This window comes from Haliotis rubra, unplaced genomic scaffold, assembly GCF_003918875.1.
Source record: "Haliotis rubra isolate DU_JTF1 unplaced genomic scaffold, ASM391887v1 Scf498, whole genome shotgun sequence".
NCBI classification, from domain to species: domain Eukaryota; kingdom Metazoa; phylum Mollusca; class Gastropoda; order Lepetellida; family Haliotidae; genus Haliotis; species Haliotis rubra.
This window is the reverse complement of record NW_025767188.1, coordinates 514,924-541,236: the sequence shown is the minus strand read 5'-3', so window position 1 is coordinate 541,236 and position 26,313 is coordinate 514,924. Positions and strand designations below refer to the sequence as shown.

The following is a 26,313-nucleotide window of genomic DNA, read 5'->3' as shown; positions in this document are numbered from 1 at the left end:
CCGTACAGGGGCACGTACGGCACATGGACGAGTTGACGAGGGGCAAATGTGTCAACACTCGGAATGCAAATGTCGAAGAGACACTCTTCTGTCACGTTCGCGTTGTTATAGGGAAGGCAGATGTAGAAGTCTCTGCACTGAGTGTTTTTTAGTTCTTGTACAAATTCACCAATATCAACGAGTGTTCATTGTTCTTAAGGCCGCACACAGCAATATTCCAGCACTGTAAACAACCGAATGGTATCAGGACCCGACAATACAGTGATTGACATCATGAGCATCGGTCCTCACAGCTGGAATATGATGACATGCATCAGCCAGGTCAGCGAGACTGACCACCCGATCTCTAAGGACCAGCATGGGTTGACCAGTTCTAAACCGGATCCTCACACAAAACTTGGAAATATATGTTTCGCAAATGCAACATAGAATGATTCATTCATAATTTCACAAATTTCAGTTATAATCAAAACAGAAAGTACCTATATCAAACGAAAGAAGTTATTGTTCTTTTATGAATGTGTTGTAGGAAAAATCAATCCTTTCCTCGAGAAATCGCCCAAAGCGGAGTATAAGCCAGTAAGAGTTACCTCCCTTCCCTTGGTCACGAACTTGACCATATGTAACTACTCGTGTCATTCCGGCAAGTCGGATGGCGTCTCGTACCCATCCCATGGCCCTTAGCTCAAAGTTTATGTTTATATTGCATAGTTAGTGAAGTTTCGAAGTTAGACGGTGCCGCCATTTTCATGCTTCGAAATGCCGCGGCGTTTTACTAGTAACGCGCGATTTGATTGGTTTGCCACGATTCTTGGCAATAATGGCGTACGATAGGGGTACGAGGCTTCTTGTAGATCACGGAAAGAGGCGAGTAGTTACGAATGGAACTTGGTTTGTTTCTCTTCAAAAGGCCATGACCGTTTCGCAAAACTGACGTGCCAGGATTGGCAGATATTTTACGGCAGTGGAACTTGTATGGTGCACAGTTAACCCTTGCTATCAGGTTGGGTGGAGCTTGTATGTTACACAGTTAACCCTTGCTATCAGGTTGGGTGGAACTGGTATGGTGCACAGTTAACTCTTGCTATCAGGTTGGGTGGAGCTTGTATGTTACACAGTTAACCCTTGCTATCAGGTTGGGTGGAACTGGTATGGTGCACAGTTAACTCTTGCTATCAGGTTGGGTGGAACTGGTATGGTGCACAATAAACCCTTGCTATCAGGTTGGATGGAACTTGTATGGTGCACAGTTAACCCTTGCAATCAGGTTGGGTGGAACTTGAATGTTGCACAGTTAACCCTTGCTATCAGGTTGTGTGGTATTTGTATGTTGCACAGTTAACCCTTGCTATCAGGTTGGGTGGAACTTGAATGTTGCACAGTTAACCCTTGCTATCAAGTTGGAGGTACTTGTATGTTGCACAGTTAACCCTTGCTATCAGGTCGGGTGGTACTTGTATGTTGCACAGTTAACCCTTGCTATCAGGTTGGGTGTACCTCGTATGTATGTGTACGCTGTCGTACTGAGCTCAGTTCAATTCGAGGGTACGCATGGCACATAGGTGTGAGGCAAGTTGCTATGCACCGTTCGATAAACTCCACCGAACTAGACAGTTGTGGTACACAGATTTGGTAAGGTTTTACCTTCAACAGCAGAATGTGTTCCCAATGCTAATAATCTACTTAGATGCAGATCGGATTGTTTAACCTGAATGCAGCGGAGCCTGGTTATAACACCAACCTGGTTATAACGACCAAGATGGCCGGTACGGATTTCCCACAATTACAATTCCTTGGTTATGGCGCCAAAACCTTTCACTTAACAAATGTTCCAGTTCCTTGTCTGTGACATCCACACGCACTCACTAACACACATACTGGTAATTATGGTGTAAAAACATGTTTATTATGAAGAAAAAATAAACAAATATTGACGTAATGTTTACAAATAAACAACAAAATCATAATAAATCTGTGAAAGTACGTAAAGTCATTCGGGTGAATTATTCAAACTTGGCGTGCCTAACGTATCACAGTCTGCAGTCAGTCACAGCTCGTGGCCAATAGTTGCACATGCGGCATAACACAACACTCACTCACTCACATGAAGTTGATTTCAATATTAACGTAATTTTGAAATTCACACAGCCACACTTGAGTGAACCCTGAACAACTATATCAAGTTTGTCCGTCACAGGAAGTTACATACAGGATGATCAACATCCAGAGTGACCCCGGTAGAGCTATGGACTTCATCTTCTGTCCCAGATCCCGGCAGAGTTGATCCCTTCATAGGTCATATACTTGTCCACTGTGAAGTTTGGATTGCTTTGCTATATTTGACATTGTGGAGCGACCACATTCATCATCGACCACTCTTTTGATAGTCTTTCACAAGTCGTGACATTTCCTGAACCGACTCTAACAATCCTTCTCCATTTGGTGCGCATGCGCCGTGTATGTACCATTTCCGGTTTTTGAGGTCACCCATGTCAAGTTCCTCGACAACCTCAGAGGGCTTGAGGGCACCTGAGTCCAGAAACACAAATATATATATTTATATATACATACACATTAAAAAATACATACTTCCACTAACTAGACTCGATAATGTTGTGAGTAATGCAAAGGTTAATACATAAAGAAATATTTTCCTTTTCCTCAGTGCTGAATGAAGTCATTTGGCAGTATAAAATTCACCTTTTGTTTGATACACGAATCACTTTTGATATAATAGTCAATGGCTATCAGGAGCAATTGGCAGCAGGGTGGCCCAGTGGTGAACGTGCTAGCTCTTCACAGATGACCCTGGTTTGATTTCCTCAAACACCCCGGCCCCTCCAACCGTACAGTATGCTAGCATATGGCAGGAATGTGACTTATGCCAGTACAAAAACCAACATGTTATGTATCTACCTGTCGGTAAAACCATTGGTAAGTTCCCCCAACGCCCTGCTTTAATTTCCCCATAACAGTGTCACTGTGCATAGTATCAACCACTAGCTTGCCTGCTGTTGGTCTGATTCTACATTGCCGGTCGTCATGGACTAGTCTGACACACTCACCTGGCAAATCCTGCTTGTTAGCTATCACCACTACCGGCACCCCCGCCATCTCCGGCGAACTGCAGATCCCATGGAGCTCCGACCTGGCTTCCTTCATGCGCAGACGATCTGCGCTGTCCACCACGTAGATCAGACCTGGGGAGTATTGAAGTATTGACTTCAACATATATGGAGTATGTGGAGGTAAAACGTAAAACTCGATGTTCACATTGTGTGAATCATAATAACCAACAATAATACCTTCACAGACTGCTTACCTAACGTTCAACAGAAATTAAGGGTGGGTATTGCAGAGAATATTCATATTGCGATATATTGCGATGCGAAAGCATGTATTCCGATATGCATTGCAATATATTGCATGAAGTGTTTTTAAACAAAAAACTACTCATAATCGAGTTACTGCTTGATTTATAGAGCACAAACACAACCAAATCACTATGCTTGATTAAGCTTTAATAACTTTTTTTTTAATCATGATAAAATAAAAATGTGAAAAATATTTGGCACAAATGAAACAAGGAAATATCCAAACATTTCCGAGTGTTACGACGTTTTCCGAATACATGTCAAAATACCGGTTTTCGATCAGCGTATCGCAATACGTATCGTTTTCATGTCTGAACCGGTAAATACCGGTCAACCGGTTATATTCCGCAGCCCTAACAGAAACCCAATGTAGACTATAATAGGAAGTCGGTGACATCGTTAACATCATTGATGCCACACATACTCTTTCTTTTTGTCAGATAATCAGGTACAGTCAGTGAATGGGCGCAGGCCTATTGGGGAACATGTTATAAACAATATTTGCTTGGTTAATCTATGAAAATCCACTGTTTCATTCACGGTATATCTAAAAGGCATTCAAGTGTTGTCATATTTATATTTATATAATGGAAGTTGGAATTGCTATTGGTGCAAGGGAAGGCGTTATTTATTTCGTGTTCCTAACCTGAATCGTAGGTATTGATATGGGTATTGTCTATTGGTGTTGTATAACATGTGTTGGTCAACCACTGCTCTGATGTCAACGTCGATCCACACAGTCGGGGTATGACCACACGCCAGAACAGCCAGGCTACAGCTGAGGGCCCAGCGACCGACTGTCTCCCGTCAAGGTTTACTCAGCCATTTTCTGATATCTACCCCATTTTGTCGGCCATAACAACAGACTGGTGTACGTACTGTGCACCGTGGGTTATTCTGTGTGAAGAGTATGACTCCCATTTTAATTTATGATATTGTTGGGTATATATTGACCTACCTTGTGTGTTGGGGTAGTAGTGTTGGGTATATGTTGACCTACCTTGTGTGTTGGGGTAGTAGCATTGGGTCTATGCTGACCGACCTTGTGTGTTGGGGTAGTAGTGTTGGGTATATGTTGACCTACCTTGTGTGTTGGGGTAGTAGTGTTGGGTATATGTTGACCTACCTTGTGTGTTGGGGTAGTAGTGTTGGGTATATGTTGACCTACCTTGTGTGTTGGGGTAGTAGTGTTGGGTATATGTTGACCTACCTTGTGTGTTGGGGTAGTAGTGTTGGGTATATGTTGACCTACCTTGTGTGTTGAGGGTAGTAGTGTTGGGTATATGCTGACCTACCTTGTGTGTTGAGGTAGTAGCATTGTGAATATCCTGACCTACCTTGTATGTTGGGGTAGTAGCATTGTGAATATGTTGACCTACCTTGTGTGTTGAGGTAGTAGCATTGTGAATATGTTGACCTACCTTGTGTGTTGGGGTAGTAGTGTTGGGTATATGTTGACCTACCTTGTGTGTTGGGGTAGTAGCATTGTGAATATGTTGACCTACCTTGTGTGTTGAGGTAGTAGCATTGTGAATATGTTGACCTACCTTGTGTGTTGGGGTAGTAGCATTGTGAATATGTTGACCTACCTTGTGTGTTGAGGTAGTAGCATTGTGAATATGTTGACCTACCTTGTGTGTTGGGGTAGTAGTGTTGGGTATATGTTGACCTACCTTGTGTGTTGGGGTAGTAGTGTTGGGTATATGTTGACCTACCTTGTGTGTTGAGGTAGTAGCATTGTGAATATGTTGACCTACCTTGTGTGTTGGGGTAGTAGTGTTGGGTATATGTTGACCTACCTTGTATGTTGAGGTAGTAGTGTTGGGTATATGTTGACCTACCTTGTGTGTTGGGGTAGTAGTGTTGGGTATATGTTGACCTACCTTGTGTGTTGAGGTAGTAGTGTTAGGTATATGTTGACCTACCTTGTGTGTTGAGGTAGTACCTATGTGACCTACCTTTTGTGTTGAGGTAGTAGTGTTGGGTATATGTTGACCTACCTTGTGTGTGTTGAGGTAGTAGTGTTGGGTATATGTTGGGTATATGTTGACCTACCTTGGTGTTGGGGTAGTAGCATTGGGTATATGTTGACCTACCTTGTGTGTTGAGGTAGTAGTGTTGGGTATATGTTGACCTACCTTGTGTGTTGAGGTAGTAGCATTGTGAATATGTTGACCTACCTTGTGTGTTGGGGTAGTAGTGTTGGGTATATGTTGACCTACCTTGTGTGTTGGGGTAGTAGTGTTGGGTATATGTTGACCTACCTTGTGTGTTGAGGTAGTAGTGTTGGGTATATGTTGACCTACCTTGTGGTTGAGTAGTAGCATTGTGAATATCCTGACCTACCTTGTATGTTGGGGTAGTAGCATTGTGAATATGTTGACCTACCTTGTGTGTTGAGGTAGTAGCATTGTGAATATGTTGACCTACCTTGTGTGTTGGGGTAGTAGTGTTGGGTATATGTTGACCTACCTTGTGTGTTGGGGTAGTAGCATTGTGAATATGTTGACCTACCTTGTGTGTTGAGGTAGTAGCATTGTGAATATGTTGACCTACCTTGTGTGTTGGGGTAGTAGCATTGTGAATATGTTGACCTACCTTGTGTGTTGAGGTAGTAGCATTGTGAATATGTTGACCTACCTTGTGTGTTGGGGCATATGTTGTGTTGTGGTAGTAGTTGGGTATATGTTGACCTACCTTGTGTGTTGGGGTAGTAGTGTTGGGTATATGTTGACCTACCTTGTGTGTTGAGGTAGTAGCATTGTGAATATGTTGACCTACCTTGTGTGTTGGGGTAGTAGCATTGTGAATATGTTGACCTACCTTGTGTGTTGAGGTAGTAGCATTGTGAATATGTTGACCTACCTTGTGTGTTGGGGTAGTAGTGTTGGGAATATGTTGACCTACCTTGTGTGTTGGGGTAGTAGCATTGTGAATATGTTGACCTACCTTGTGTGTTGGGGTAGTAGCATTGTGAATATGTTGACCTACCTTGTGTGTTGGGGTAGTAGCATTGTGAATATGTTGACCTACCTTGTGTGTTGAGGTAGTAGCATTGTGAATATGTTGACCTACCTTGTGTGTTGGGGTAGTAGTGTTGGGTATATGTTGACCTACCTTGTGTTGTAGTAGTGTTGGGTATATGTTGACCTACCTTGTGTGTTGGGGTAGTAGTGTTGGGTATATGTTGACCTACCTTGTGTGTTGAGGTAGTAGCATTGTGAATATGTTGACCTACCTTGTGTGTTGAGGTAGTAGTAGTGTTGGGTATATGTTGACCTACCTTGTGTGTTGAGGTAGTAGTGTTGGGTATATGTTGACCTACCTTGTGTGTTGGGGTAGTAGTGTTGGGTATATGTTGACCTACCTTGTGTGTTGGGGTAGTAGCATTGGGTATATGTTGACCTACCTTGTGTGTTGGGGTAGTAGTGTTGGGTATATGTTGACCTACCTTGTGTGTTGGGGTAGTAGTGTTGGGTATATGTTGACCTACCTTGTGTGTTGGGTAGTAGTAGTGTTGGGTATATGTTGACCTACCTTGTGTGTTGGGGTAGTAGTGTTGTGTATATGTTGACCTACCTTGTGTGTTGAGGTAGTAGTGTTGAGTATATGCTGACCTACCTTGTGTGTTGAGGTAGTAGCATTGTGAATATCCTGACCTACCTTGTATGTTGGGGTAGTAGCATTGTGAATATGTTGACCTACCTTGAGTGTTGAGGTAGTAGTAGCATTGTGAATATGTTGACCTACCTTGTGTGTTGGGGTAGTAGTGTTGGGTATATGTTGACCTACCATTGTGTGTTGGGTAGTAGCATTGTGAATATCTTGACCTACCTTGTGTGTTGAGGTAGTAGCATTGTGAATATGTTGACCTACCTTGTGTGTTGGGGTAGTAGTGTTGTGAATATGTTGACCTACCTTGTGTGTTGGGGTAGTAGTGTTGTGAATATGTTGACCTACCTTGTGTGTTGGGGTAGTAGTGTTGGGTATATGTTGACCTACCTTGTGTGTTGGGGTAGTAGTGTTGGGTATATGTTGACCTACCTTGTTGAGGTAGTAGTGTTGGGTATATGTTGACCTACCTTGTGTGTTGAGGTAGTAGCATTGTGAATATGTTGACCTACCTTGTGTGTTGGGGTAGTAGCATTGTGAATATGTTGACCTACCTTGTGTGTTGAGGTAGTAGCATTGTGAATATGTTGACCTACCTTGTGTGTTGGGGTAGTAGTGTTGGGTATATGTTGACCTACCTTGTGTGTTGGGGTAGTAGTGTTGGGTATATGTTGACCTACCTTGTGTGTTGGGGTAGTAGTGTTGGGTATATGTTGACCTACCTTGTGTGTTGGGGTAGTAGTGTTGGGTATATGTTGACCTACCTTGTGTGTTGGGGTAGTAGTGTTGGGTATATGTTGACCCTACCTTGTGTGTTGGGGTAGTAGTGTTGGGTATATGTTGACCTACCTTGTGTGTTGGGGTAGTAGTGTTGGGTATATGTTGACCTACCTTGTGTGTTGAGGTAGTAGTGTTGGGTATATGTTGACCTACCTTGTGTGTTGAGGTAGTAGCATTGTGAATATGTTGACCTACCTTGTGTGTTGGGGTAGTAGCATTGTGAATATGTTGACCTACCTTGTGTGTTGAGGTAGTAGCATTGTGAATATGTTGACCTACCTTGTGTGTTGGGGTAGTAGTGTTGGGTATATGTTGACCTACCTTGTGTGTTGGGGTAGTAGCATTGTGAATATGTTGACCTACCTTGTGTGTTGAGGTAGTAGCATTGTGAATATGTTGACCTACCTTGTGTGTTGGGGTAGTAGCATTGTGAATATGTTGACCTACCTTGTGTGTTGAGGTAGTAGCATTGTGAATATGTTGACCTACCTTGTGTTGAGGTAGTAGCATTGTGAATATGTTGACTTACCTTGTGTGTTGGGGTAGTAGCATTGTGAATATGTTGACCTACCTTGTGTGTTGAGGTAGTAGCATTGTGAATATGTTGACCTACCTTGTGTGTTGGGGGTAGTAGTAGTGTTGGGTATATGTTGACCTACCTTGTGTGTTGGGGTAGTAGTGTTGGGTATATGTTGACTACCTTGTGTGTTGGAGGTAGTAGCATTGTGAATATGTTGACCTACCTTGTGTGTTGGGGTAGTAGTGTTGGGTATATGTTGACCTACCTTGTGTGTTGAGGTAGTAGTGTTGGGTATATGTTGACCTACCTTGTGTGTTGGGGTAGTAGTGTTGGGTATATGTTGACCTACCTTGTGTGTTGGGGTAGTAGTGTTAGGTATATGTTGACCTACCTTGTGTGTTGAGGTAGTAGTGTTAGGCATATGTTGACCTACCTTGTGTGTTGAGGTAGTAGCGTTGGGTATATGTTGACCTACCTTGTGTGTTGGGGTAGTAGTGTTGGGTATATGTTGACCTACCTTGTTGAGGTAGTAGCATTGTGAATATGTTGACCTACCTTGTGTGTTGGGGTAGTAGTGTTGGGTATATGTTGACCTACCTTGTGTGTTGGGGTAGTAGTGTTGGGTATATGTTGACCTACCTTGTGTGTTGGGGTAGTAGTGTTGGGTATATGTTGACCTACCTTGTGTGTTGGGGTAGTAGTGTTGGGTATATGTTGACCTACCTTGTGTGTTGAGGTAGTAGTGTTGGGTATATGTTGACCTACCTTGTGTGTTGGGGTAGTAGTGTTGGGTATATGTTGACCTACCTTGTGTGTTGGGGTAGTAGTGTTGGGTATATGTTGACCTACCTTGTGTGTTGAGGGTAGTAGTGTTGGGTATATGTTGACCTACCTTGTGTGTTGGGGTAGTAGTGTTGGGTATATGTTGACCTACCTTGTGTGTTGGGTAGTAGTATGTTGACCACCTTGTGTGTTGGGGTATGTTGATATGTTGACCTTGTGTGTTGGGGTAGTAGTGTTGGGTATATGTTGACCTACCTTGTGTGTTGGGGTAGTAGTGTTGGGTATATGTTGACCTACCTTGTGTGTTGGGGTAGTAGTGTTGGGTATATGTTGACCTACCTTGTGTGTTGGGGTAGTAGTGTTGTGTATATGTTGACCTACCTTGTGTGTAAGTGGGGTAGTAGTGTTGGGTATATGTTGACCTACCTTGTGTGTTGAGGTAGTAGCATTGTGAATATGTTGACCTACCTTGTGTGTGTTGGGGTAGTAGTGTGAATATGTTGACCTACCTTGTGTGTTGAGGTAGTAGCATTGTGAATATGTTGACCTACCTTGTGTGTTGGGGTAGTAGTGTTGGGTATATGTTGACCTACCTTGTGTGTTGGGGTAGTAGCATTGTGAATATGTTGACCTACCTTGTGTGTTGAGGTAGTAGCATTGTGAATATGTTGACCTACCTTGTGTGTTGGGGTAGTAGTGTTGGGAATATGTTGACCTACCTTGTGTGTTGGGGTAGTAGTGTTGGGTATATGTTGACCTACCTTGTGTGTTGGGGTAGTAGTGTTGGGTATATGTTGACCTACCTTGTGTGTTGGGGTAGTAGTGTTGGGTATATGTTGACCTACCTTGTGTGTTGAGGTAGTAGTGTTGGGTATATGTTGACCTACCTTGTGTGTTGTTGAGGTAGTAGCATTGTGAATATGTTGACCTACCTTGTGTGTTGGGGTAGTAGTGTTGTGAATATGTTGACCTACCTTGTGTGTTGAGGTAGTAGTGTTGGGTATATGTTGACCTACCTTGTGTGTTGGGGTAGTAGTGTTGGGTATATGTTGACCTACCTTGTGTGTTGGGGTAGTAGTGTTGGGTATATGTTGACCTACCTTGTGTGTTGGGGTAGGTAGTAGTGTTGGGGTAGTAGTGTATATGTTGACCTACCTTGTGTGTTGGGGTAGTAGTGTTGGGTATATGTTGACCTACCTTGTGTGTTGGGGTAGTAGTGTTGGGTATATGTTGACCTACCTTGTGTGTTGGGGTAGTAGTGTTGGGTATATGTTGACCTACCTTGTGTGTTGGGGTAGTAGTGTTGGGTATATGTTGACCTACCTTGTGTGTTGAGGTAGTAGTGTTGTGTATATGTTGACCTACCTTGTGTGTTGAGGTAGTAGCATTGTGAATATGTTGACCTACCTTGTGTGTTGAGGTAGTAGTGTTGGGTAGTAGCATTGTGAATATGTTGACCTACCTTGTGTGTTGAGGTAGTAGCATTGTGAATATGTTGACCTACCCTTGTGTGTTGGGGTAGTAGTGTTGGGTATATGTTGACCTACCTTGTGTGTGTTAGGGGGTAGTAGCACCTTGTGAATATGTTGACCTGTTGACCTACCTTGTGTGTTGGGGTAGTAGCATTGTGAATATGTTGACCTACCTTGTGTGTTGGGGTAGTAGCATTGTGAATATGTTGACCTACCTTGTGTGTTGAGGTAGTAGCATTGTGAATATGTTGACCTACCTTGTGTGTTGAGGTAGTAGCATTGTGAATATGTTGACCTACCTTGTGTGTTGGGGTAGTAGTAGCATTGTGAATATGTTGACCTACCTTGTGTGTGTTGGGGTAGTAGCATTGTGAATATGTTGACCTACCTTGTGTGTTGGGGTAGTAGTGTTGGGTATATGTTGACCTACCTTGTGTGTTGGGGTAGTAGTGTTGGGGTATATGTTGACCTACCTTGTGTGTTGAGGTAGTAGCATTGTGAATATATGTTGACCTACCTTGTGTGTTGGGGTAGTAGTGTTGGGTATATGTTGACCTACCTTGTGTGTTGAGGTAGTAGTGTTGGGTATATGTTGACCTACCTTGTGTGTTGGGGTAGTAGTGTTGTGGTATATGTTGACCTACCTTGTGTGTTGGGGTAGTAGTGTTGGGTATATGTTGACCTACCTTGTGTGTTGAGGTAGTAGTGTTGGGTATATGTTGACCTACCTTGTGTGTTGAGGTAGTAGTGTTGGGTATATGTTGACCTACCTTGTGTGTTGAGGTAGTAGTGTTGGGTATATGTTGACCTACCTTGTGTGTTGAGGTAGTAGCATTGGGTATATGTTGACCTACCTTGTGTGTTGGGGTAGTAGTGTTGGGTATATGTTGACCTACCTTGTGTGTTGGGGTAGTAGTGTAGGGTATATGTTGTGTGTTGAGGTAGTAGACCTACCTTGTGACCTACCTTGTGTGTTGGGGTAGTAGTGTTGGGTATATGTTGACCTACCTTGTGTGTTGAGGTAGTAGTGTTGGGTATATGTTGACCTACCTGTGTGTGTTGGGGTAGTAGTGTTGGGTATATGTTGACCTACCTTGTGTGTTGGGGTAGTAGTGTTGGGTATATGTTGACCTACCTTGTGTGTTGAGGTAGTAGTGTTGGGTATATGTTGACCTACCTTGTGTGTTGAGGTAGTAGTGTTGGGTATATGTTGACCTACCTTGTGTGTTGAGGTAGTAGTGTTGGGTATATGTTGACCTTGACCTTGTGTGTTGGGGTAGTAGCATTGGGTATATGTTGACCTACCTTTGTGTGTTGGGGGTAGTAGTGTTGGGTATATGTTGACCTACCTTGTGTGTTGGGGTAGTAGTGTTGGGTATATGTTGACCTACCTTGTGTGTTGGGGTAGTAGTGTTGGGTATATGTTGACCTACCTTGTGTGTTGGGGTAGTAGTGTTGTGTATATGTTGACCTACCTTGTGTGTTGAGGTAGTAGTGTTGAGTATATGCTGACCTACCTTGTGTGTTGAGGTAGTAGCATTGTGAATATCCTGACCTACCTTGTATGTTGGGGTAGTAGCATTGTGAATATGTTGACCTACCTTGTGTGTTGAGGTAGTAGCATTGTGAATATGTTGACCTACCTTGTGTGTTGGGGTAGTAGCATTGTGAATATGTTGACCTACCTTGTGTGTTGAGGTAGTAGCATTGTGAATATGTTGACCTACCTTGTGTGTTGGGGTAGTAGCATTGTGAATATGTTGACCTACCTTGTGTGTTGAGGGTAGTAGCATTGTGAATATGTTGACCTACCTTGTGTGTTGAGGTAGTAGTAGTTGGGAATATGTTGACCTACCTTGTGTGTTGGGGTAGTAGCATTGGGAATATGTTGACCTACCTTGTGTGTTGGGGTAGTAGTGTTGGGTATATGTTGACCTACCTTGTGTGTTGGGGTAGTAGTGTTGGGTATATGTTGACCTACCTTGTGTGTTGGGGTAGTAGTGTTGTGAATATGTTGACCTACCTTGTGTGTTGAGGTAGTAGTGTGGGAATATGTTGACCTACCTTGTGTGTTGGGGTAGTAGTGTTGGGAATATGTTGACCTACCTTGTGTGTTGAGGTAGTAGCATTGTGTAATATGTTGACCTACCTTGTGTGTTGGGGTAGTAGCATTGTGTATATGGTAGTAGCATGACCTGTTGACCTACCTTGTGTGTTGGGGTAGTAGCATTGTGAATATGTTGACCTACCTTGTGTGTTGGGGCAAGTAGTGTTGAGGTTGACCTACCTTGTGTTGGGGTAGTAGTGTTGAATATGTTGACCTACCTTGTGTGTGTTGAGGTAGTAGCATTGGGAATATGTTGACCTACCTTGTGTGTTGAGGTAGTAGTAGCATGTTGGTGTGTTGAATATGTTGACCTACCTTGTGTGTTGAGGTAGTAGTGTTGGGTATATGTTGACCTACCTTGTGTGTTGAGGTAGTAGCATTGGGTATATGTTGACCTACCTTGTGTGTTGGGGTAGTAGTGTTGGGTATATGTTGACCTACCTTGTGTGTTGAGGTAGTAGTGTTGGGTATATGTTGACCTACCTTGTGTGTTGAGGTAGTAGCGTTGGGTATATGTTGACCTACCTTGTGTGTTGAGGTAGTAGTGTTGGGTATATGTTGACCTACCTTGTGTGTTGGGGTAGTAGCATTGGGTATATGTTGACCTACCTTGTGTGTTGGGGTAGTAGTGTTGGGTATATGTTGACCTACCTTGTGTGTTGAGGTAGTAGCATTGTGAATATGTTGACCTACCTTGTGTGTTGGGGTAGTAGTGTTGGGTATATGTTGACCTTCCTTGTGTGTTGGGGTAGTAGTGTTGGGTATATGTTGACCTACCTTGTGTGTTGAGGTAGTAGTGTTGGGTATATGTTGACCTACCTTGTGTGTTGAGGTAGTAGCATTGTGAATATCCTGACCTACCTTGTATGTTGGGGTAGTAGCATTGTGAATATGTTGACCTACCTTGTGTGTTGAGGTAGTAGCATTGTGAATATGTTGACCTACCTTGTGTGTTGGGGTAGTAGTGTTGGGTATATGTTGACCTACCTTGTGTGTTGGGGTAGTAGCATTGTGAATATGTTGACCTACCTTGTGTGTTGAGGTAGTAGCATTGTGAATATGTTGACCTACCTTGTGTGTTGGGGTAGTAGCATTGTGAATATGTTGACCTACCTTGTGTGTTGAGGTAGTAGCATTGTGAATATGTTGACCTACCTTGTGTGTTGGGGTAGTAGTGTTGGGTATATGTTGACCTACCTTGTGTGTTGGGGTAGTAGTGTTGGGTATATGTTGACCTACCTTGTGTGTTGAGGTAGTAGCATTGTGAATATGTTGACCTACCTTGTGTGTTGGGGTAGTAGTGTTGGGTATATGTTGACCTACCTTGTGTGTTGAGGTAGTAGTGTTGGGTATATGTTGACCTACCTTGTGTGTTGGGGTAGTAGTGTTGGGTATATGTTGACCTACCTTGTGTGTTGGGGTAGTAGTGTTAGGTATATGTTGACCTACCTTGTGTGTTGAGGTAGTAGTGTTGGGTATATGTTGACCTACCTTGTGTGTTGAGGTAGTAGTGTTGGGTATATGTTGACCTACCTTGTGTGTTGAGGTAGTAGTGTTGGGTATATGTTGACCTACCTTGTGTGTTGAGGTAGTAGCATTGTTGACCTACCTTGTGTGTTGGGGTATATGTTGACCCATGTTGACCTACCTTGTGTGTTGGGGTAGTAGTTGACCCACCTTGTGGTTGGGGTATTGGGTATGTTGACCTACCTTGTGTGTATATGTAGTGACCTGACCTACCTTGTGTGTTGGGGTAGTAGTGTTGGGTATATGTTGACCTACCTTGTGTGTTGGGTAGTAGTGTGTTGGGTATATGTTGACCTACCTTGTGTGTTGGGTAGTAGCATTGTGAATATATCTGACCTACCTTGTGTGTTGGGGTAGTAGCATTGTGAATATGTTGACCTACCTTGTGTGTTGAGGTAGTAGCATTGTGAATATGTTGACCTACCTTGTGTGTTGGGTAGTAGTGTTGGGTATATGTTGACCTACCTTGTGTGTTGGGGTAGTAGCATTGTGAATATGTTGACCTACCTTGTGTGTTGAGGTAGTAGCATTGTGAATATGTTGACCTACCTTGTGTGTTGGGTAGTAGCATTGTGAATATGTTGACCTACCTTGTGTGTTGAGGTAGTAGCATTGTGAATATGTTGACCTACCTTGTGTGTTGGGGTAGTAGTGTTGGGTATATGTTGACCTACCTTGTGTGTTGGGGTAGTAGTGTTGGGTATATGTTGACCTACCTTGTGTGTTGAGGTAGTAGCATTGTGAATATGTTGACCTACCTTGTGTGTTGGGGTAGTAGTGTTGGGTATATGTTGACCTACCTTGTGTGTTGAGGTAGTAGTGTTGGGTATATGTTGACCTACCTTGTGTGTTGGGGTAGTAGTGTTGGGTATATGTTGACCTACCTTGTGTGTTGGGGTAGTAGTGTTAGGTATATGTTGACCTACCTTGTGTGTTGAGGTAGTAGTGTTGGGAATATGTTGACCTACCTTGTGTGTTGAGGTAGTAGTGTTGGGTATATGTTGACCTACCTTGTGTGTTGAGGTAGTAGTGTTGGGTATATGTTGACCTACCTTGTGTGTTGAGGTAGTAGCATTGGGAATATGTTGACCTACCTTGTGTGTTGGGGTAGTAGTGTTGGGTATATGTTGACCTTGACCTTGTGTGTTGGGGTAGTAGTGTTGGGTATATGTTGACCTACCTTGTGTGTTGGGGTAGTAGCACCTACCCTGTGTGAATATGTTGATGTTGACCTTGTGTGTTGAGGTAGTAGTGTTGTGAATATGTTGACCTACCTTGTGTGTTGGGGTAGTAGTGTTGGGTATATGTTGACCTACCTTGTGTGTTGGGGTAGTAGTGTTGGGTATATGTTGACCTACCTTGTGTGTTGAGGTAGTAGCATTGTGAATATGTTGACCTACCTTGTGTGTTGGGGTAGTAGTGTTGGGTATATGTTGACCTACCTTGTGTGTTGAGGTAGTAGTGTTGGGTATATGTTGACCTACCTTGTGTGTTGAGGTAGTAGCATTGGGTATATGTTGACCTACCTTGTGTTGGGGAGGTAGTAGTGTTGGGTATATGTTGACCTACCCTGTGTGTTGAGGTAGGTAGCATTGTGAATATGTTGACCTACCTTGTGTGTTGGGGTAGTAGTGTTGGGTATATGTTGACCTACCTTGTGTGTTGGGTAGTAGTAGGGTACCTTGTGTGTTGGGGGTAGTAGTGTTGGGGTAGTAGTGTTGGGTATATGTTGACCTACCTTGTGTGTTGAGGTAGTAGCATTGTGAATATCCTGACCTACCTTGTGTGTTGGGGTAGTAGCATTGTGAATATGTTGATCTACCTTGTGTGTTGAGGTAGTAGCATTGTGAATATATTGACCTACCTTGTTTGTTGGGGTAGTAGTGTTGGGTATATGTTGACCTACCTTGTGTGTTGAGGTAGTAGCATTGTGAATATGTTGACCTACCATGTGTGTTGAGGTAGTAGCATTGTGAATATGTTGACCTTCCTTGTGTGTTGGGGTAGTAGCATTGTGAATATGTTGACCTACCTTGTGTGTTGAGGTAGTAGCATTGTGAATATGTTGACCTACCTTGTGTGTTGGGGTAGTAGTGTTGGGTATATGTTGACCTACCTTGTGTGTTGGGGTAGTAGTGTTGGGTATATGTTGACCTACCTTGTGTGTTGAGGTAGTAGCATTGTGAATATGTTGACCTACCTTGTGTGTTGGGGTAGTAGTGTTTGGTATATGTTGACCTACCTTGTATGTTGAGGTAGTAGTGTTGGGTATATGTTGACCTACCTTGTGTGTTGGGGTAGTAGTGTTGGGTATATGTCGACCTACCTTGTGTGTTGGGGTAGTAGTGTTAGGTATATGTTGACCTACCTTGTGTGTTGAGGTAGTAGTGTTGGGCATATGTTGACCTACCTTTTGTGTTGAGGTAGTAGTGTTGGGTATATGTTGACCTACCTTGTGTGTTGAGGTAGTAGTGTTGGGTATATGTTGACCTACCTTGTGTGTTGGGGTAGTAGCATTGGGTATATGTTGACCTACCTTGTGTGTTGGGGTAGTAGTGTTGGGTATATGTTGACCTACCTTGTGTGTTGGGGTAGTAGTGTTGGGTATATGTTGACCTACCTTGTGTGTAGGGGTAGTAGTGTTGGGTATATGTTGACCTACCTTGTGTGTTGGGGTAGTAGTGTTGTGTATATGTTGACCTACCTTGTGTGTGAGGTAGTAGTGTTGAGTATATGCTGACCTACCTTGTGTGTTGAGGTAGTAGCATTGTGAATATCCTGACCTACATTGTATGTTGGGGTAGTAGCATTGTGAATATGTTGACCTACCTTGAGTGTTGAGGTAGTAGCATTGTGAATATGTTGACCTACCTTGTGTGTTGGGGTAGTAGTGTTGGGTATATGTTGACCTACCATGTGTGTTGGGGTAGTAGCATTGTGAATATGTTGACCTACCTTGTGTGTTGAGGTAGTAGCATTGTGAATATGTTGACCTACCTTGTGTGTTGGGGTAGTAGCATTGTGAATATGTTGACCTACCTTGTGTGTTGAGGTAGTAGCATTGTGAATATGTTGACCTACCTTGTGTGTTGGGGTAGTAGCATTGTGAATATGTTGACCTACCTTGTGTGTTGGGGTAGTAGTGTTGGGTATATGTTGACCTACCTTGTGTGTTGGGGTAGTAGTGTTGGGTATATGTTGACCTACCTTGTGTGTTGAGGTAGTAGCATTGTGAATATGTTGACCTACCTTGTGTGTTGGGGTAGTAGTGTTGGGTATATGTTGACCTACCTTGTGTGTTGAGGTAGTAGTGTTAGATATATGTTGACCTACCTTGTGTGTTGGGGTAGTAGTGTTGGGTATATGTCGACCTACCTTGTGTGTTGGGGTAGTCGTGTTAGGTATATGTTGACCTACCTTGTGTGTTGAGGTAGTAGTGTTGGGTATATGTTGACCTACCTTGTGTGTTGGGGTAGTAGTGTTGGGTATATGTTGACCTACCTTGTGTTTTGAGGTAGTAGTGTTAGGTATATGCTGACCTACCTTGTGTGTTGAGGTAGTAGTGTTTCCACAGCTGTCGGATCTTCTCCTGACCCCCCACGTCCCACACGGTGAACGTCACACCGTTCACCGGGCTGACGGTTTCCACGTTGAAGCCGATGGTGGGGATGGTGCACACGCTCTCGTTCAGCTTCATCTTGTACAGGATCGTCGTCTTACCTGGGACAACATCGCCACATCAGTCAAAAAGGGAAAACAAAAAGTTCTTTCAATCCTAAACCGATGACGACGAATCAACTTCGCACCAAAAGAATGTTTTTTTTCCAATCTATTTGGAAGGGTGAGGGTGGCAGAGTGGTTCAAGCTTTCGATCTTTGCGATTCACCCTTGGGTTCGAATCCTCACATGGTTCTTAAGCGTGAAACACATTTCTAGTGTCCTCGGTTGTGGTATTGCTGGAGCAGTGGCATGTCGGCGTACAACTATGCTCATTCTAAGCTCGGCCAGTGCCACGGCATAACGTTTAAATTTGAAACCTATACACTGAATCAAGGTTTACTCCTGGTTACCATAACAAACACATACTAGTAGTCGGGTAGCCAAGTGGTTAAAGCGTTCGCTCCTCAATTCAAATACCCGGGTCCGATTCCCCACATGGCTACAGTGTGTGAAGCCATTTCTGGTGTCCCCCGCCGTGATGTTGCGGAAACATTGCTAAAAGCGGCGTAAAACCATACTCACTCACATACTAGTAGTTCGAGACAAGCGGAGTGATATATGTGACAAGATTATCGTCTTCCCGTCGTTATATGCCATTGTCTATTGTGCACCTTGTGTAAGTATTTATATACCACACTCACCTTTCACATCATTGTTTATTCGTGAGAACCTGAAGCTGATTTTACAAGGAGACAATCTTTATATAGGCCCATTAGCCTAAAAACGGTGGAAATTCGCATGGGCTTAAAAGACGAAATCCATCTTATTAAATATTTCATACTTCTTCCTTTTGAATTTAATTTGAAATTATTTTGTCTCACCGGAACGAATCTATATGTATTGTCGTTTATCCATACTGCTCCGAACCACAAAGGTGGCTACCATTTTCCTCGGATTTTTTCCTCTTTACTGCATCTTCTTCGGCGGCGTTGGAAGAATGGGGCATTTTGTATTGTTACCATTTGAAATAATCATAATAAATTTTGATATTTTTAGACGGTACAAATTGTTAAAAAATTGACCATGCCGTAAATCTCCGGAAATATGTTTTCATGTTATGAACTGGCAAACTCAGTTTTGACAAAACAATTGTTCATAAAGCTTTAAACGAGTTTTGAAAGATTACAATTTGGAAACTGAATAAGTGCATATTAAACGTTCCTACTGCAAGTCCAGTATGCGATGTATCGTTTTTAGAGAGCCACGATCATCGGTACCCATACAGATCTACATACCGTGGACAATATTGGGGGTTACGAATACAGTGTTTGATAACCGTCGTATAAACAAAATATATCAACATTTCTAATGGGTGCAGTAGAAGACGGACGTGATTTATATGTTCAATACTTTGATTGTTGATTGTTTTGATTATTATGTTTCGAATATCTGCTATTCTATTTGATCAGTGTTGCATTTCCGTCTCACCCATGAAGATCCGGGTTAGAACTGGTCTTCAGTAACACTTGCAGGTCGTGAGACGCGACTAACGGCATTGGGCGGTCAGGCCCGCTGACTTGGTTGACACATAACATCGTATAACACTTGCGTAGACCGATGCTCATGTTCTCTAGATTGTCTGGATCCAGAATTATCGATTATGTACAGACCGACGCCATATAGGTAAAATAGTGCTGAGTGCGGCGTTAAACAACAAACAAAACAAACACTACGGTCTCGATATTGACCTGTATCTTTTTGAGATATTGACCTGTATCTTTTTTGGAGACGAAATGTTTAACAATACAATCCTACTGGGAGTCACTTACAACGTGATAAATTGTTACTTAATGCGTGTTTACACTTGTATGCCACTTAGTATGGATAATGATATTCGCAATGAAAATTTATTAACATGTTTCTACTCTATAGCGCTAGTATCTCATAGAGCCCCTTGTGTTATTCAACTTGCTAAAGTACCCATCTGTAGCGTCGTTGTGTGATTTGCATTGAACCAAGTTCATTGAGGGGCACTCGACTTTGTCCAACATAGGAAAATATGTTCCAAAACCCAGCAGTGTATCACAAATCATGCGACAGATCGGGCCACCATTACGGGTATTTAATATTGCGATTTCTGTGTTGGGTCTTTATGCAGATAAACGCTATACAGCTATACACGCACGGTGTAATACCACACACTGCAGGGGTGGAAATAACTTTAAAGTTGCTAGTGTACTCCGGTACAGTGGCACATGCAAAATCACTTGCCCTGATACTTTTTCCACTATACCGGCCGTTTTCTTGTTGATTTTTTAAATAAACAACATAATTAACATTGGAATATCAACTGGACACCGGTACAGTGTGATATACAAATTTGCTTGCCCAACAGAAAAAAACACTGGACTCGGGCGTAGGGCAATAGGTTATTTTCATCCCCGTGACACAGCAACTGACACCGACTGTTAAACAGGAGTGAGTGAGTTTAGTTTTACGCCGCTTGTATTCCGGAAATATCACAGCGGGGACATCAGAAATGTGCTTCACACATTGTACCCATGTGAGGAATCGAACTTGGGTCTTCGGCGTAACGACTGAACACCTTATCCACTAGCCTACCCTGCCGCCATTATTTAACAGGATAGTTCTGTCTATTGCAGGGCAAAAAGCTTCAACCGACCTTAATAGTTGTTGTTTAACGCTGCACTCAGCAATATTCCAACTATATGGCAGCGGTCTGTAAATAATCGAGTCTGGACCAGGCAATCGAGTGATCAACAGCATGAGTATCGATCTACACAACTGGGATACGATGACACGTGTTTGAGTTTGAAAGTTATAATCTCGACCATTGATAAGTGGCGGTTGCTGTATCCAGCTTTTCAGTGGGCGAGTGGGTGGTTGTGTGAATAGCGTTTTACGCAGCATAGTAAACCGAATATTTTTGGTACTAGTCCTCTTCTCTTCGACCGGCCTGATAAACACATGGGTGGCACAGACGACTGCGATAATGATGTTGTTTGAAAGTAAAAAACACATGTTTCCATCCTTTCAGATAATTTAAGTATTTTAATACCTATACTAGATACAGCGCTATTTTTAAAAAATGTGAACATACTCCAGCTGTGTGTCTAATGTTGGAATACATTATCAATTTCCATGTTCATGTCAATTTTTTTAATTTGGGATCTTTTCATTTAGAAACATTTTACTACTCGGACCTACTCGTCCATGTAGATGTTTGAGTGAATAATGTTTTATACCACATCATCGCTATGTCTGATGGTGACTTACGAACAGATGCAACATCAACGAGTCCTGGAGATTGACAGCGGGGATGGGGATATCAATTTACAACACTCACACTAAACACAAATTGTGATAAAATAGGGGCCGGGTAGGCCAGTGGTTCAAGCGTTCCTTCGTCACGACAAAGACCCGGGTTCTATTCCCAACAAATTATAATGCGTGAGCCCAACTTCTGATGTTCCCCGCTGCGATATTGTTGAAATAATGTGACAAGCAGCGCAAACCCGTAACTAACTCACTGATATAATATTCATTCGTTCGCTATATTTTATGGCTCTTCATATACATCTCATAAAGACTTATCTCCCTTTGACCGCTCAGTTGGCACGTCAATCGAACGTAGAGCTGTCGGTTTGTACATCACAACATGTCACAAGTCGACAAGGCAATTCATGTGTATGTGTGCAGTGGTAGTTTTACTGTATCTAATTGGTGATCGGTTGGCTGCTCTAAACTGACTTCATGCTCCAACTAGTTTGGCTGCTTTTGTACCGATCAAACACGACCCCGTATCCAACACTGAGTTAACATCACAAGCATAAATGTGATCAGAATAACGTATACAGAGTTGCTAAAATGTGAGCAAAGACGATTGCCCTGCTATGCATATCACACAACATGTCGAGAAGAGAGTGAGAACCGGTGATAAACACGCCATAAGACCTACAACCCATACAGTAAATTTTGTAAAACAATCGTTCATCAAAGTCAGTTAAAGAAATGTGATTCAAAAGCATTACAACTCAACATACCAATATTCTACATGATACTGCACTACACAGTGTTATTGAGACAATATATCTGAATATACAGTAGAAGTAATGGCTGCTTGCATTACAAACATGCCACAAGGCCTACAACCCACTGAGTAAATTCTTTAAAGCATTTGTTCATCAAAGTTACTTAGATTCCAAGATTCGTTATCATTACGACAACTCAAAATATCAATATTCTAAATGATTTTGGACCACATAGTGCTATTGAGACAATATATCTGAATATAAAGTAGAAGTACATATATATATTACATTACATTACAGTAGGTGAGAGAGTATGGATTTATATCGCTTTTAGCTTTTAGCAATCTCCAGCAATATCAAGTCGGGGGACACCAGAAATGGATTTCACACTTTGTACCCATGTAAGGAATCAAATCCGGGTCTTCGGCGAGACGAGCGAACGCTTTAACCACTAGGCTACCCCACCGACCCTCATTACATTACAAGCTGTGTCTTTCTACAACAGGTATGGTTCGTCCGCTCACATCAAAAGTCAAATGTTCCTACAGTGCATCACATCATATCTATCCAGGTAACATACATCTATATTTAACATAAAGAAAGGGATTGTGACATGTTCTCTCACTTACAGCAAGTAAATACCTTCACTACATCTGATGTACACAAGTACATACGACCACGCCCGCCAACACACAGTCCCCATAGACACTGGACACCATCCTGTGATGTTAGTATGTTTCTTACAAACTGTCCTGACTCTGTCAGATGGATGACTGTGTGTTGTGAGGTGTCTGCCACCAGGATGTCGCCTGTGCTGGTACTTGTGATACCACGAGGGTCCATCAGTGCTGTGTCTCCTGTAGGTCTGCAGATGAACACAACATCTCCCTCGGGGGTCAGACATAGGACACAGTCGGTTCCATTGTCAGACACCAGGATGTTTCCTGTCCTCGTGGTACAGAGAAAGTTGGGATACTTTAAGATGTCTCCACCATTGTGGCCAGAACAAACTGACTTCAGCACGTGTCCCGACATATCCAGGATATCAACACAGGGAGGGGAGTGGGAACTTGCTGCTAGTGTTGATGGTGTCAGAGAAGTTATACCCCGGTACTGTTTGCTGGTTGTGATGGTCGACAGCAGCACCAGGTCAGGGTTCACTTCAACCGTTACAATCTGACTGGTATCCCACACAGTGACAGCCACCTGGTTCTGTTTCAGCCTTGTTATACCCCATGATCTACCTTCCAGACCGAGCGTGCTGTGACCTGGCTGACTGTTCATGGTGTAGAAGGACTTGACACTCTTGTTCTTGTAGTCTGTAACTACCACTGTGTCTGTACCATTCACCTCTAACACCGTCACGTCAGTGGGGTCTCCTCCATCTGCATCTCCTGCTACTGTCACGTTAATGGTGTCCTGTAACACAGGAGCAGCCTTCAGGTCCAGCACATCGTCATACTGGACGTGTATCTCACCCAGAGGGAGATCTTCCAGTGCTCTACTCAGCTTGCCCGTGTCCTGTCTGAATGTTATCCTGTCTATTCTTCCCTTCTCCTTCACCTCTACGACTCCGACAGCCTCCACATCACCGGCCTCACATCCCTGATACATCTCATACACATCCATGTCACACTCAGATTGTAGAGCCTGGCCTATCAGTTCAGTCTGTTGTTGGTACATCTGTACTGACATCTCACCTGACTTTATGTCTACCTTCAGTTGTCCAATGTGTCTGTCAGACATCTCTTTCAGTTCAGACAGAAGTTTCCGTTCCTTGGCTTTGATCACCTCTATTGCTGTGAGACTTGCAGACTTGATGTTTGATTCTATTTTTAGGTGAAGCGCCAATTCTTCTTTGACCCTGGAGTTTTGTTTTCCAACATATGTTTTCATCTCATCGTGTTTCTTTAACAAATTCTCTTTATTCCTTTTCAGCTCGGTTTTCATTGCAGGAATCTCTGACTCAATTTCAACAACCATGTCACATTTCCTGTGATGGATAATGCAACATGTTTGACAAACAGCTGTTTTACAATCTTTACAAAGATATTTGATATTCTCGTCCTTGTGAACTTTACACATGACCTTTCTATTCGCCTTGACCCTTGTCTCTCCAGACAGGTCAACTACGTCATGGTGACGAGTAGAGGGGATTCGTTGGTGCATCCTTGTACATCGTTCACATAGTGCGTCGTCACAAACAGAACACCAAGATGTAGCTGGAGTTGTCTCCCCTTCCTCCTTGCAATAACTGCAGTAAGTTGTATCTGAAATAACCATTCATTCATGTGGTGATATTAACCTGGTGACATCACAATGTATTATAGGGCTAGATGTGGTGATATTAACCTGGTGACATCACAATGTATCATGGTGCTAGATGTGGTGATATTAACATGGTGACATCACAATGTATTATAGGGCTAGATGTGGTGATATTAACCTGGTGACATCACAATGTATCATGGTGCTAGATGTGGTGATATTAACAAGGTGACATCACAATGTATTCTAGGGCTAGATTTGGTGATATTAACATGGTGACATCACAATGTATTATATGGCTGAGGTGGTGATATTAACTTGGTGACATCACAATGTATTATAGGGCTAGATGTGGTGATATTAACCTGGTGACATCACAATGTATTATAGGGCTAGATGTGGTGGTATTAACCTGGTGACATCACAATGTATTATAGGGCTAGATGTGGTGATATTAACATGGTGACATCACAATGTATTATAGGGCTAGATGTGGTGATATTAACTTGGTTACATCCCAATGTATTATAGGGCTGGATGTGTCGCATCATGTTCCTACTTGACTTGAAAATGTATCGGAAACATCGGAACACGTCTCAGGTTGAAACGTCATGTAAATATGTTTGAAATTGGTTCACCGTAAACGTTGTTGTACGGATCATGAATAAGGTTTATGTATGTCGTTGGTCATGTCACCTGATATGCTGTGTCTTGCTCGTTGAACACATATCCACAATGAATGTTCACATTCCTCACAAACAGTTTTTTTACATACATCAAACTATACTAGTATATACATAGCAGGGGTCATACAATGCTCATAACATCACAAACATTTATACTGCTTAAATCAATTATTCTGTTACCTGCTTGCAAACAACACGTATATTGCTACAACCTACAACTATTCACCTTTAGATCCGGGGCCAAACGAGTCCAACAGTCCCTGGATGACGAAGCTTGGCTTGACGTCATCCGCCCACTCCTCCACTGGTCACTCGGGGACAGACACTTTCGTCATCTTCCTACAGAATGGACACAGGAGAGACTTGGCACTGAGGGCTTCCCGTTTGGTTTTGGTGTAGTTGACGACACATTTCCGACAGAAGGTGTGATAACATACAAGTGTACAGGGCTTGTCAAACACCTCTGTACATATGGTGCATGTCAGGAAGTGTTCTGTCAACTTCTGGGAGGTCGCCATCTCTCCTACCAAAAGTCAGCAGACACGACATAAACATTCTATCCACTATACAAACCACAACATTCATTACACAAACACCGACCATATTTGTAGTCCCGATTTACTGACAGGTCTAAAAGAACTATGTCTAGTAAATCCTGCTCTTGGAATTATGAACGAATGAAAACATATTCCAGATGTATGTAGATCCTATAATCAATGAGAGATAACATTGGTAGACGTGTTTCAACTGGGCCGTGTGTATTGTGTGTGTATGATGTGTGCGTGTGGGGGGTCGCTCTGTCTTGCTGGTCATAAATAAAACATAGAACAGCTATTCCATCACATATTTCATGTTAAACACAAACAATCCTGTATTTGAGAAGCGTTAGAAACTGGATATTGGATGAAGGGAAGTGACCGTCTGTTGGTTTGATTCTGTCCGTCTTGTAGATTCTTTCTTTGGCCTGATATTGATACTGGATACTTGTTCATACGTAAAACAGAACATACAATCCCTCAGATATTTCACGGTTTACACAAACACAAAATTCTCTCTTTTGCCTGACATACTGGAACCGTTGAGCCACAATACGAAAGTTTATGGGCAGTTGTGGTGCCTTTGTACTGATTTCTGAACTTAGTTAATTTTAGAATGCAAATGTTAATTACAGCACATTTCTTTGTTGTTGTTTTTGTTGGTTTCAAAGCTTATTCTTTTACGGAATTAATTCATAATTTAGTTCAGGTGTTTAGTTCACGAAACACTGCCATGAAAGTCAGGCGGTCGGTCCCCCGGGCTGTTGTATGAGTTGTGCTATTGTGCTATAGGAATATGTTATCTTTTGAGGTTGACAAGCATTACCACATGACATTGTATAGTATAACAGACTGAACATGTTTTGGTGTCACGGAGCACCATGAATCAGTGGCCTGTCTGTGAGCAGCTCGTCAATTGATCTTTGCAACTCGTCG

General features: G+C 42.7%; 2 protein-coding genes across 13 annotated transcripts in view; both read right to left on the bottom strand.

Moving 5' to 3' along the window:
- Positions 1-1,888: 1,888 nt before the first annotated feature.
- LOC124291594 (ADP-ribosylation factor-like) lies at positions 1,889-18,841 on the bottom strand. Its single transcript, XM_046728617.1, has 4 exons — positions 18,778-18,841; positions 17,719-17,895; positions 3,066-3,200; positions 1,889-2,529 (listed from the first exon to the last, which is right to left on the bottom strand). The coding sequence occupies exons 1-4, from the start codon at positions 18,839-18,841 to the stop codon at positions 2,366-2,368; spliced, it is 540 nt and encodes a 179-aa protein (XP_046584573.1). The 3' UTR covers positions 1,889-2,365.
- A 2,037-nt stretch (positions 18,842-20,878) lies between these two features.
- The window catches only part of LOC124291599 (tripartite motif-containing protein 45-like), an 87,820-nt gene continuing 82,385 nt past the window's right edge, over positions 20,879-26,313 (bottom strand). For all 12 annotated transcript variants that reach the window (XM_046728635.1, XM_046728630.1, XM_046728629.1 and 9 more), the window contains one exon: positions 20,879-24,157. In XM_046728635.1, the coding sequence (XP_046584591.1) occupies positions 22,509-24,157 (1,649 nt within the window). In that variant the 3' untranslated portion in view covers positions 20,879-22,508. The remainder of the gene's footprint in view (positions 24,158-26,313) is intronic.

What these genes read in the sequence shown, in the direction of transcription:
- LOC124291594 (XM_046728617.1), bottom strand. Translation starts at nt 18,841, where the DNA reads ATGCCCCATTCTTCCAACGCCGCCGAAGAAGATGCAGTAAAGAGGAAA. An exon ending in GAAAAAATCCGAGGAAAATG is followed by an intron (nt 17,896 to 18,777) that starts GTAGCCACCTTT and finishes ATGTTGTCCCAG; the next exon opens with GTAAGACGACGATCCTGTAC. An exon ending in TAACAAGCAGGATTTGCCAG is followed by an intron (nt 2,530 to 3,065) that starts GTGAGTGTGTCA and finishes TTCTGGACTCAG; the next exon opens with GTGCCCTCAAGCCCTCTGAG.